The sequence below is a fragment of the Cryptomeria japonica genome, chromosome 7 (genome assembly GCF_030272615.1).
Source record: "Cryptomeria japonica chromosome 7, Sugi_1.0, whole genome shotgun sequence".
NCBI classification, from domain to species: Eukaryota; Viridiplantae; Streptophyta; class Pinopsida; order Cupressales; family Cupressaceae; genus Cryptomeria; species Cryptomeria japonica.
Window position 1 is genome coordinate 529,079,597 of NC_081411.1, and position 14,041 is coordinate 529,093,637.

Here is a 14,041-nt window from a genome sequence, read left to right on the forward strand (position 1 = left end):
AGTTTTTCCATTGACACCAACACATTTAGGAGCTTGAAAAAGAGAGTTGCTACAGCATTATGGAAGGAAGTACCAAATTGTTCAACCCAAAATGAAATTACTTCAATTCTGTAAGAGTCTTTATCAAAATATAAAGCATTTTGACCAGATTGACATCTTCATTCAAGGCCCTCCTTGAAAAATAATTGAATCAATAATTGAATGACATTGAATGAATTAATAATGAATATACAAGTGTATATAAAGGAATTACAAGATGGTGTTCTAAAAAGAACAAACCGTTAATCTAAAGTTTCAACATGAAGCTAAAACACTTAAAAGTGCTAAATAAAGCTAAAAGCTAAAATCTAAAAAGCAAACTATGCGTTCTTATAAAGCTAAAATCTAAAAAGCAAACTATGCGTTCTTATAAAAGAAGCAATAGTTTCACTTAAACTAAAAAGCAAAAAGCTAAATAAGTCGACAACTAAGATGACAAACTAAAAGCTAAATGATTAACTAAATGACCATTAATAGAACAAACTAAAAAGGTAATTGACTAAAAGAATTAATTATTCTAATACCCTCCCTTAATGGTCATTGTATCAATTAAGTACCCGACATAAGACATTGCAGTTCTTTTGATTACAAACACAAGAACACTTTGCTGTTGTAGAGACCCTCCCAGGATTTGCAAAGTGGTAATGACCTAGAATAGCTGATTTCGGATGATTGATGTAACCCTCACATGCGAATTACAGAGCTGTCACATGCGAATTATAGAAGCTTGAAAATATGATTTTGAGGAAAAATTGACAAACCTTTTTGTAGAAGAGTACTGAGCATTGTTTGCTCCAGCAACTTTAAAATAGACTGCAAGATACTTTGGTTGCAGATGTTCACCTTGGCAACTCCATGTGCAACCCAAACTTGACTACAACAAAGCACGATTTTTGAGGAAAAAACCGTCAAACCTTGAAAACTTCGCGAATCACAAAATCCCACATGAACTTCGCGAATTATATGATTTTTGAGGAAAAAATCGAAAAACCAACAAACAATTTTTGAGGAAAAAATGGTGAAAACCTATAGACAATTTTTTATGAAAAATTGTGAAAACTCTCAAACAATATTTTAGTTAAAAATCATGAAAACCTACCAAACAGAAAATTTGCTTATCACAAAGCATAGAAAGTTGACTCCTCTTTAGAATGCTCTGCAACATGAGCTTGCTCTTGTTCTTGAGACCCTTCTAGTTTAGATTGCACAGATGCCAACAATTTTCTGCAATCTTTCTTCATATGTCCAATTTGGTGACATTAGTTACATTGTACACTTTTCTTCTTTGAAGACTATTGAGGTGGATCTTGTCCCTTTTGCTAGAAGGATTGAGCTTTACCCTTGTTCTTATCCGAAACTTGAGCTGTGGAGGCTTATTCAGTGGACGAACTAGTGCTGCTTCCAAACTGTTGGTTCCATCGATCCTGCTGTAGAAGTTTGTTGTAGAGATCAGGAAATTTCAGATCAACACTAGTAGAAGTTAAGTCACTAGGTTCGAATTTGAATTTGAAGTTCGACAACTTTGAAATTCGAATGAAGTTCGATGAGGAAAAGATTCGAAATGTATAAAATTCGAATTAAATTCACCATATGTAATTTTTTTAAATTTTTAATAAATATATGTAATATATCTATAAAATTGCCTAAATAGTTTAACATTGATAAATAGATTTGAAATCATTACAAAAAGATGACACATTTATAAAATATAAACCATAGGAAACATATGCTTTCACGATTGCAAAGATGTTCTTTTGTCAAAAAGGTACAATAACAATCAAAGACTTCAGAACTTTAAAATAACTCTAAGTCATCAAGAGCACTTGGCTGGGATGCCAAATCATCATTATCTGTATCACTACTTAGTTCATCATCTGCAAAGTCAGGCTCATCTGCATCTGACATTGCTATGCCTTCAAGAGTTTGTTCTAAAGAAGTGGTCTTTGCTGATTTGTTCATCAGCAATTTCAAATTGCTGCGAACATAGACAAGATCTCCCAACTTTCCAGTCAACAATTTGTTCCTCTTTTTGGAATGGATGTGGTCAAAGCAACTCTAGTTCCTCTCACAAGCTGATGAACTTGCTCCCTGACTCAAAATTCGAATAGCAAACTCTTGCAGTTCAGGAGCTGATGATCCATAAGCGATCCACCATCTATATCCAAGCATACGTGGCGAGTCATATTTGGCTTCTGCCCCTCCAAACATTCCTTCTCCTCTCTTGTATTGCCAACTTTGATCTCTGATTAGTGCTGCAATTTCTAGATCTGGTGCATACCTGCTAATGGCTTGGTAAAGCCCTGCCATGATTTCATTATCACCCCTTCTATCAATAGCAAACAACTTAGGCTCCAAAAAGCAAGCTGCCGCATGTAAAGGTGTGTGCATCATTTTCCATCTGCAATCAACTGTCTCCCATATCTGCATATATTCTGCTTCTTCATTTTTTAGTGCTTTTTGAATAGATTCCTTACACCAGTCCATGCTTTCATAAAGCATGCCAAGGCAAGGAGTGTCACTGTCAACCATACAAAGCACATCAACAATTGGTTCACATACAAGCAAAACTTTTGTTGCACTTTCCCAAAAATTGCTGTTTAGGATGATTTGCTCTATGTTCTTCCCCTTAGGCCTTTAGAAAGCACTGAACTTTCCCACTGATTGGAACAAATAACAGATCTCAAAGCTGCTTTTTCTTCAACCAATCTTTTCAAAGTGATATAATATGAAGCAAATCTTGTTTCACAAGGCCTCAACAATTCCTTTGATGCATGCTACCTATAAATTCTCAATGTGAGACGATGATTCGGTATGAAATTTGCAATTGCTCTCCCTCTATGAATAGCTTCATTTACCCATGGGAACTTAGCCAAGTCATGAAGCAACAAATCGAGACAATGGGCTGCACATGGGCTCCAATATATATGTGGGTACTTCTCTACAATCAGCCTTCCAGCTCCCACACAATTTGCTGCACTATCAGTTACCACTTGAACCACATTTTCCACCCCTACTTCAAGAATGGCTTCCTCTAATATTTGAAAAATATACTCGGAAGTTTTCTTGTGGTTCATGGTGTCAATGACTTTCAAAAACACAACACCTTTAGGACAAGACACCAAAACATTAATCAATGGCCTGACACATATCCGACCATCCATCACTCAATATAGTGCAACTTGTTTCCTTCCAAGTGGCTTTGACGTCAGCTAATTTTTCAGTCACTCTATTTTTTGACCTCTGCAAAAAAGTTGTCCTGATAGCCTCTGAACCTGGGGGTGTGTACCCTTTGCCAAACTTTGCAATTTTTTGAACTGCATTACTGAAATGTGGATTTCTCGCAACATTGAATGGAATAGCACTTGTGTAAAACAAATCAGCAACTGCATCATCTGCCTGTTGTTTCTCTACTAGTTTCCAAAAGTTGTTCGGTGTTCCACTCTGTTTTGATACACTCACATGATAGATGAAGACATGATAGATGTGAATCTAGATATATCTCCTTCAATTCTCTGTTTCTTTTGTGCCTTCTTAATTTTGCCTACCATTGAAGAAGCCAACTCTTTCTCTAGAATAGCTTTAAGTTCTGGAGTCGCACCTATACATGCTTGAATATCTCCACCTGGACCCCCTGTATTAGCAAGGAAGTGGTCCCTAAGCCTTGTTAAAGTTCCAATTATAGCTCCCTCACATAGGTTACATTTTATGTGAGTTCCATTTCGGGTCACATGCTTCCATGCCTCATAGGTTGATTTAGGAGGAGCCATTAAATGAAAATCTGCATGTTTGGAAAGAAAAATTAAAAAACAAAATAAACACTACATTTATTTCAACCTTTCAAAATAGAAATACTTTTAAGTTTCAACAATTTCACAAATGACCTCTTAAAAATATATAATAAAAATATATAATATTAAACAATATATAATATTAATATTAAACAATATAATAAAAAGCTATTAATATAAAATTATAAATTATATAATAATAATATTAAACAACATTATAAAATATAAACATTATAAATTTATAAATAAACATTATAAAGTATAAACTATTAAACATTATAAATTTATAAACATCATAAATAAATATTATAAATAAATAAATGTGTATCATGTGTATTTTGTAATATTATATTGTATAATTTAGTAATAATATTAATATATTATTAAACCTAAATTTTTAAAAAATAAATATATATATATATAAATATATAATATAAAATTAAAAACTATTAATATAAAATTTTAAATTATATAATAATAATATTCAACAACATTATAAACATTATAAATAAACATTATAAATAAATATTATAAATAAATAAATGTGTATTATGTGTATTTTGTAATATTATATAATATAATATAATAATAATAAACCTTAAAAAATTAATTATAATGTTGTTTAATATTATTTAATTATTAAACCTAATTAAAAAAAAAAAATTAACAGGAGAAGCCGAAGCCTACCTGTGTAGGTCGAAACTTGGGAGAGGTTGTGCAGGTCGAGACTCGGGAGAGGCAAGCAACTTCCGTCTGCAATGGTAGCGGTCTGGTGGGCGACGTCGGGTATCAATGGCTGTGGGTGACGTTGGGTAGCAACAACCAAGCTTTGGCGGTCGGCAACGTCGGTCTGCAGTCAAAGGGGCGACTGGAACTAGTGCGTGACGTGTCCGTGGCCCGTATTTATTAACAAAACTCGACGAAACCCTAAAACGCGCAAGGGAAAAATCGCTTTTCGGCAAACACGTCATCCCTAAATTTTTATTCGAATTTAATCGAATTTTTTAGGGTTTTTATAAAATGTTTCAAGTTCGGTGAATTTCGAATTCAAGGTTGAAATTCGACCTAACCTGGTGACTTAGAGTAGAAGTGATATTGAGCGTATCAATGAAATGCTTGTAGGATCTGGGAAGGCTTTTCAGCGTGATCACTACCATATCCTCTTCAGCCATGGTGCGGCCAATAGCTTGCAACTGGTCATGGATGTCCTTGATCTTCGTAAGATGTGCCCGGATAGATGACTTCTCATCCATCATGATAGAAATCGACATATTCTTCAGAAAGAAAGCTCGGCTCTTGTCGAACATTTCATGTAGATCCTTCAAAAGATCCCAGATCTCTTTAGCTGTTTTACTTGAAGGCACCTGGGGGAGCTGATCATTTGTGACTGAGAGTTTGATAAGCATGACAGCCTCTCGGTTTTGCTCATCAAATTTGTCCTAATCTTTACCTGCTGCTGTAGGATGAGTGAGCTTGCTTAGAACAATTTGATCAAGGCAACAATATTCAAATATCGTCAACATGCGTTGTTTCCAGGTGTTGTAGTTGTGGCCATTGAACTTTTGATTGTGCTCCAATATGATGTTGGTCAAAGATGCCATCACGGAAACTGAGGTTGAACAAGGTTAACCTAGTGAAGGCATGAAAAACTAGATAGAAGAATCTGATTTTTTAATCAGAATAGAAACAGCTGCACAAAGAATCCTAAACCTTGGAGTGGAAATCATGGCACAAATCCCAATGTGCGAATTTTGAGGTTTGATGAAAACCCAGAAATTAAAATTCCTTGCAAATTTGAACCCTAAAGTTTTTTTGAAAAAAACCAGTTTAGATAATCTGCAGAAAAAAATATTGATTTTTTTTTTAAATCATTAAAAAAACTGTACTGGCTCAAATCCCAAGGTATATTTCTGCAGAAAAAAACGGAATTTTTCTGAAAAAAATCAGAAAAATATTTCGCAAAATAAATAATGTCAGAGTAGTAGGGCAAAAAAACAGACCATTTTCTTGTTGACAAAAACGTAAAAAAACCTTAGGTTGGAATGGGAACAAGAAAATTCCACCATGAAAACCCTAGCAGACCCATGGAAATCGTGACCTGCAGAACACACGATCGCCGCAGAAAGAAAATATGCGGAAAAAACGCTAGAAAAAGTTGCGTGCCTGCGAAAAAATTTCAGAACTCCACAAACTTCTTGGAAACAAGTTGCCTAGAAAAAAACTTCAAAATTTTTCACTTAAGAAACCTTTCTATTTTTTTTTTAATTTTTATGCTTTGGTACCATGAAATTGAATCAATAATCGAATGATATTGAATAAATTAATAATGAATATACAAGCATATATAAAATATAATTACAAGATGGTGTTCTAAAAAGAACAAACAGTTAATCTAAAGCTTCAACATGAAGCTAAAACACTTAAAAGCGCTAAATAAAGCTAAAAGCTAAAATCTAAAAAGCAAACTATGCGTTCTTTTAAATTAGCAATAGTTTCACTTAACAAACTAAAAAGCAAAAAGCTAAATAAGTCGACAACTAAGATGACGAACTAAAAGCTAAATGACTAACTAAATGACCATTAATAGAACCACTAAAAAGGTAACTGACTAAAAAAATTAATTATTCTAATGCTCCCAAGCAATGAAAAAGTTACAAAGTATGAATTTGCTCTTGATATGGCCAGTTTACTTTTTCAGTCTCTCTGTGTTACAAGCATCTTGATTCTCCTATCAATAAATTTTATTAATATCTTGTAAGAGAGGTTGAGAAGACTGATGGCATGCCGATCTTGAACCATTCCCTTTTAAAGCTTAGTTATGAGTTTTATGAGACCCCCATTGACCAACTATGCTATGATTTATCTCTTGATATATTTTGAGAACTTCATAAGAAGACTATTTAGACGTGGGGCCATATATTTGTTTTTAAATCTTGTAGCCGCTTTAATGTTGTCTTCAACTTAAATAAGGAAACCTCTTCAAAGTTCTCAAAATTTCTGGGGAACTACTTACTTCAAAAGGTCCATAAAGCATGACAGAGGGGCAGCAGCCACTGAAGTGAAGATTTTTGGAAATAATCTTGGATAATGTGTTGAATTTGTTGTTCATCTTTTGCAGGAATTTCATTAAGGTCCCTTTAGGTTTGAAACTTTTTGTAATTTGTTCTTCCTCATGAACTGGAAATAGAAGTTTGAAGGCTTTTCATTCTCTGGAATCCAAAGCACACTGCGCCTGATTCTAGCTCCTTATACCATGTAGTCATAAAAATTAGCTGAGTTGAAGTTCTAACTCATTAACTGCCAACTGCTTTGACTCATTAGAAGTGTTGCCCATTTCCAAATGCTTTATAGCCTGCTGGAGCTTGAGGTGGACTTCAAGACTCAAGCTCCAGCTGTAAGAGTCTTGGCCTTACAGTGTACACTGAATGGTTGAGTCTGACCAAAGCATCTATCCTTCATCCCCGTTTGGAGGCACAAGTATCCAAATTCTAGTTATGGCCTTCTGACATTTTTATGTAGAACTACATAAGGTGACTGGTCAGATCTGGGGACATCTAATCCTTCTTAAATATCTTACCTTCTTTAAGGTCATCTTCTTCTATGCTAATACGTACACCTCTTCAAAGTTGTTGAACCTTTTGTTAAACTACTTACTTCCAGAGGTCTATATAAGCATGACTGAGTGGCAGTAACCACTGAAGTGAAGGTTTTTGGTAATAATCTTGAATGATGTGTCAAATCTATATTTCATATTTTGCAAGAATTCCATTAAGGTTCCTTAGGGCTAACGCTATTTCTAATTTGCCCAGTTCCTCTTTTAGGAACTGGAAATATAATTTTTTATGTCAATCCTTCTCTGCAATCCAAAGCACACTGTGCCCGATTCTAGCTCCTTTTGCCATGTATTCATAAAAATAGCTGAGTTGAGATTCTAACTCAAGAGCTGCTATCTGCTTTGATTCATTGGAGGGGTCACTTATTTCCAAATCCTTTGTAGCCTGCTGGAGATTGAGGTGGACTTCAAGACTCTAGTCATAAGAGTCTTGGATTTTCACTGAATGGGTGACTCCAACCAAAGTATATAACCGTAATCCCCATTTGGAGGCATAAGTATCCAAACTCTAATCACGTTCTTCTGACTCAATGTAGGGATACATTTAATTGAAAGAAGAGTTTGAATCACCTTGAACATCAGACCCTAAAATTATATGTAGAAAACTGAATTGTGGCCTGATCCAGTAACATAAATCTCTACAAGCAGTAAGCATAGACCCTGAGCAAAATTTAGCAGCAGATGGAACAAAATCTTTCAAGGCTAACTGGTCATGTTCTTAATGTTTATATCAAGTATATACCATCCAGCCAAATCAATGCCCTTCTGGCCCCAATCAACTCAGAAACACGCAGGGTCCACTCTTAGTTATTTAAAGCTTCACTTTTTATCAGGTTAAAGGGTTGTGGACCTCTAACAATTTAATGTGGAATTGTTGCATTTTTTACTTCAATATTTTCTAGCTGACATTTGTTTTATTGTCTAATCCACGTTTTGAATTAGTATCATATTAGCATTCCATTTACATGGCATTGACATGGTGTGGTAAAAGTGCAGATGGAATTCGGTAATGTGTTTGAATTTAAAATGGACATAACTTGGAAAATAAAAAAAATATTAATAATGTTTATAGAAATAGAGAATTTTGATTTTGTTATTTCAAGCCAAATATAGTTTTCTAGAGGCTATAAACATACTATATACATCTTTTCCAATTATAGGAATTGGGTTGGAAGAAACTATTTTAGGGGCAGCCCAGTTTTTTCTGCCTAACACTAATTAGAGTATGAACTATAAGAAGAAAACCTCATGAATATTAAAGGTGCGATATTTTCACAGTGCTGAAAATGAATTGTAATGCCTTTGGTAGAAAATTGTGTAGATTAATTATACAAAACTCTACACAGTTTTCTACCAGAAGCATTACAATTCAAACACATGAATGTGTTTAATTTTAGTCGTAGGAGAAAATTTAAAATGCACTAGCCTTGACCCTAAACTAAAATTTTCCAGTCTTCCTATCCTCGTGTCTTTCTTCTCCGGATTTCAAAATGAATCAAGTAGGATAGGTATACACACAAAAAGTTCAGAACTTCTTTTTATAAAACTCGGGATATACATGGCAGGTCATGATGACTTTGGATTGATTGCAAGTATTTTGAGTGTAGTATTTTGTTAACGCTTTGTTGGGATTTGATCTATTTATTTAATTAAAAGTCTTTGATTAATCCAAAGGGTTGCAACTGTGGTGATGCTTGTTTGACATTTTCATAACAAAATAGGAAATCACTGCAATTTCAGATGTATGGGTTTGCTCCTTTATACCATCAATTTCATACCTCAGCTAGCAAAAATTATTTAGGCAACTGGCACTGCCATTTCGGGTGTGCTTGCTTGGAAGCCTGATATTTTTTTCAGTCCTATCCTATATGGTCTGCTACAGCTTGCTGACTTCAATTTTAGTTCTGTAATTGTTGTTTTATTTAAGCTTGGATGTTCTGGAATATTATTCTCAAAGGAAATACATAAAAGAGGAAATGTAATTTTGTAGGGTTGCATGCAAAGTTACAAACGTTTTATAGAAAATTTCAATTTTTGTCTGAGGGTTTGCCCCTTTTCACAGTCATACGTAGAATCTTTTGAAGAAATTTAATATCACGGATGAACACATAATTTATTTACTGCCAGTTGGTTGATAAGATTATGGTGACTGAAACTGAGCTAGTTACAATCAATGAGTTTATTTTCTCTTTGCGTGATGTGGGCATAACTAATAAATTGGGTGATCATGTACTAGTTATAAAACATTTATGTTTGTGCAGGTTGGTATACCTTCTGATCGAGAGCAGTACATACACAGACTTGGTAGAACTGGACGCAAAGGTAAAGAGGGTCAGGGCATTTTGTTGCTTGCCCCATGGGAGGAGTATTTTCTGAAGTCTGTGAAAGATTTGCCCATTACAAAGGCACTACCACCCACTATAGATTTAGAAATGAATATGAAGGTGAGTAATTGAAAATTCAAAACTATTTCATAATGCAGTTTTTTTTGGCATTTCAGAAATAGATAAAAATAGGCTATTGATGTTGAATTTGGAGAAAGGGTTTTGTTCTAAAATCTACCTTACTGGAAATGCCAGCCACTCTTACCCTGTGATTGACTTCTCCTGTCTAGTATCATTTTGGAACCCTTACTAGTCAGTGCTAAGAAATATTTCTGGGGTGTTTCTACATTGATTTCCTCAAAATTTTGGGAGTTCATGGGAGAATTTAGATTGAAAATTTTTCTTTTCAGAATTTTCTGTTCTACCATTCAATGATCTTCATACATGTTGCCATTTTAGAGATTTGAATGCCTCTAATTGTGTAATCAATGCATTTTTAATTTAATATTTTTATGTTGGTATTTTGACATTGAAAACAACTCAAAACTCTCCCCCTTTTATCATCCCAATGTTTCAGTAGATGATCTTTGTAGCTATTGCCATTTTTGTGGTCCATGGATTCATTTGTTTTCTAAAATATTCTGAAAATTTGAAATTTACTGGGTTTCTGCTAACTCAGCTTTTAAAGCTGATTTCTACTTAAACAACACACACGCATGCATGCACGCATGTGCACACGGACACACATATCAAGTAGCAAAGTTGGTGCAGTTTGAGTTTCTTTTCAGATGTTCCAAGTGCACGACCTTGATGTGCCAAGATTATACTTTGTTTGCTTACATTATTTTGAGAAAATATTTTGTTTCTAAAGCAAAATAAGAAATATTTACATGCTAGATTTTATGATTTTTTTTTGAGAGACGTGATATATTCACCAATTATTGCATCAAATTGGAAGATCATACTATATGACCAGAAGTATTTGGAAAAGCTAGGGTAATTTAATTTGCTGTATAATGTACAATTTTACAGGTAAAGCGTGCTTTATCTCATGTTGATTTGCAAGCTAAAGCAGCAGCATATCAAGCATGGCTTGGATACTATAATTCTGTCAAAGGAGTTGGAGGAGATAAGAGTAGGCTTGTTCAACTGGCAAATGAGTTTAGCCGTTCTATGGGCTTGGACACACCTCCAGCAATAAAAAAAATGACTCTTGCCAAGATGGGTCTTAAAAATGTCCCGGGGCTGCGGTCAATATAGTGGGCATGTTCAGAATGATCCATCTTGTACTTTTGATGATTATGCTATTCTGACTAGAGTTAATGTTGTGGATGCCATGCAATGATTTCTTAATAGAATTCATGCATCTCCAGTGTTTCCAATATTCTCCTGGTCTTCAGAAATCACAAATTTGCCTTGAATTTGCGCTTCATGATGGAAACCCAAGGGAGCATGTGAATTGATGAAACCATTTGCTGAGAATTTTCAGGCAGCAACGAAAGGCTTTAGTATGGATAGTTTCTTCTCAAGATTAATTACTATAAATTTATGTTCTGGTCAAATCACTCCTCTATGGATGCTTCAGATTCCTACTGATGTGAGGAATGACTAATTTAAGGACTTGTGGAGAACTGTGACTTTGATTTCCAGATTTTGACATATTCAGTTGGAACGTTTGTATTGTTTGACTATTTTTTGTCCTATCATTTGAGTACAGCTTAATTTTCTCATTATTAATTGAAATTTCCCCTTTTCCATATCTGAATGATCTTTATTGCATTTCTGTGTGCAAAATTGAAAAGCACTGTGATCATTAGTTATTGTTTATTTCTTTTAAAATTTTTGGGCACTAATCATTGTTATAAGGAGCTTAAGATTCTTGGAATCCAATTTCCCTTGAAGCGGTTCCATCTATGATGCTTTAAAGTAATTTGCCAATCAGTTGCAGAGTACATATCTTGATGGTAAGTATTAGTGGTCAGATGATGGTCTAATTATATACTGCAATTGAAGGGAAAGGAGTGAGTTATGTGTTTTGTGTCATTGCAATTTGTAGTTTATATTTTTTCTTCCCTGGGAATATATTCAACATTTTTCCTGAGGATCAACATATATCATTCCAATCATTGCAAGTTATTATTGTGGGGAATTTGTATGTTTGATCTGCCATCTGTTGTGAGATATTTTGTAGTATAGTGGAATGATATCTGGCCACAAGGCATATTATGTTATGCTTGGGTGCTTTAGGTGCTAAATTCGATCATGGACCTTCAATATTTAGAGAGGAATGTGAAACTAGTGTTTTAGGGTCTCTGAAGAAGTTGACAATACAATATAATTCACTCATTAAAGTTTTGTGTGAATGTAGTTATTTGTTTGAACTTTAATCCTTACCTTTTTAAACTATAGTTTTTTGTCCAAGGGGTTGAGCTTAGTTGGTTAAAGTATTGAGTTCTCAATGTGGAGACCCAAGTTCAACTCCAATGAGGGACACTTTTGTGTAGAATTCTAAGTTGTGATTCTTGGTCTTCCATTGGTTGTTTAAAGTGGATTTTTAAGTTGTGACCCTTGGTCTTCCAATTGTTGTTTCTAGTTTGGTGCTCGAAAAGAGCTAGTATTTGTAATAAGTTTGCTCGAAAGGAGCTGGTATTTGTAATAAGTTTGTAACGTGGATGCTCGAATGAGCAAAAATGAGCTTTGTGATTCTATGATACTTATACAAAAAAAAAACTATAGTTTTGCAGAAGGGAGAGTAAACCAGTAACAAATAAAATGGGCATCTGGACAACTTTGCAAGATATTAGAGATTAGGTTAATAAGGTAGTATGGCGGGTGATGGTGAGATGCACAATGGAATGGTTGAAATGGATGCATCCTCGAGTATGAGCTACAAATTCTTGAAAACATAATGGAATTGTAACTGCTTGTGCGGATGGCAGTGAAATGTTACAATTTTTGGCCTGAAATTTTCTCTATAAAAGATTCGCATGAAAGCAAGGGTTGCATGTTCTTGTGCGAGTCCTTAGCAATTTGTAGAATTATCACAAACTTTTCATGCCCATGGGATTATTCTCGAGTGATGTGATTATAGAGATACAGATGTGTGTAGATTGAGGTTGAGTACGAACAATATTTCAAAGAACCCTCGAGATATGTTTTATTGTACATGGTTACGTATCTTGTGTTGAGTCTTTGTTTATTTGTAGAATTAACATTGAGTACGAACAATATTTCAAAGAACCCTCAAGATATGTGTTATTGTACAAGGTTACGTATCTTGTGTTGAGTCTTTGTTTATTTGTAGAATTATCACATCATTATGCAAGTGACATGAATATAGGAATATAGATATAATGTAGATTAAGGTCGAGAGCATGACCATTTTCAAATGTCTGCAAGTCATAGGAGGTTCCAAGAAATTACATGACACCACTGGAGGAGGTTCTGGGAAATCACATCGCATCACTCAAGGATGAGTGACTTTCTCATTCACTTCACACCAATGAAAATTAAAAGGAACACAAGAAATTGAGAGTGCTTATTATTCCACGAAGGTAAATGAATATTTGCAGTCCTAAGATGTAAATTGAAAATATTGAAGGGTCAAGAAACCTTCCTCAATGAAAAAACAGTATCTCTTCTCTTGGTCTAATGTTTTGATAGATTGGCCTATCAATAGGCAATTTCTTGATTCATGACCATGCCAATATTATAAAGCAGCCAGACTTATCTGGTAACAATATTAAAGAAGCCTCTGTCACAAGAAGGATTTCGGTGGGTCAGAATGGTTATTCCAGATTTTCACCTACCGGGATGATAAACACCAGTTTTTGATTATATTGTTTTGCTGGTAGTATTGTTACATGCCAGTTTGTCACGGCAATCGCTAAGAGGCTAACCATAAACTCTACAAATGACATCAGAACTTCCTTTCTTGCATGCATTTGTTTGTACCTTGGCTGATTCCTTTTTCACTAACTGATAAATCTTAACCAAGTCCGTGAGCGTACTTTTTGCATATGTTGAGCAATTGTCAGCCCTTACTATTGGAGAATTTATCAGAATGAACTATACTTTCGGCATGTTGTAATTGAGCACTTATCCAATCGCTTATGTGAGTGCATGTAGCATTCAAATCAGTAACTATTGATTGATATGCCACCACCTACGGCTTGTTTCTTAAAATGGTAGGTTATAAATATTTCCCATGGATTTAAAACAATGAATGTAGTTAAATAATACCTCAAATAACAAGAACAACTATTCTTGAATTTTAT

The 14,041-nt window shown here is 34.5% G+C and overlaps 1 protein-coding gene across 1 annotated transcript in view; it reads left to right on the plus strand.

Moving 5' to 3' along the window:
• LOC131031149 (DEAD-box ATP-dependent RNA helicase 31) overlaps positions 1-11,523 on the plus strand; it is a 50,003-nt gene extending 38,480 nt beyond the window's left edge. The window contains exons 9-10 of the mRNA XM_057962189.2: positions 9,702-9,884; positions 10,797-11,523. Coding sequence (XP_057818172.1) covers positions 9,702-9,884; positions 10,797-11,024 — 411 coding nt within the window. The 3' untranslated portion in view covers positions 11,025-11,523. The remainder of the gene's footprint in view (positions 1-9,701; positions 9,885-10,796) is intronic.
• The last annotated feature ends 2,518 nt before the right edge of the window (positions 11,524-14,041 follow it).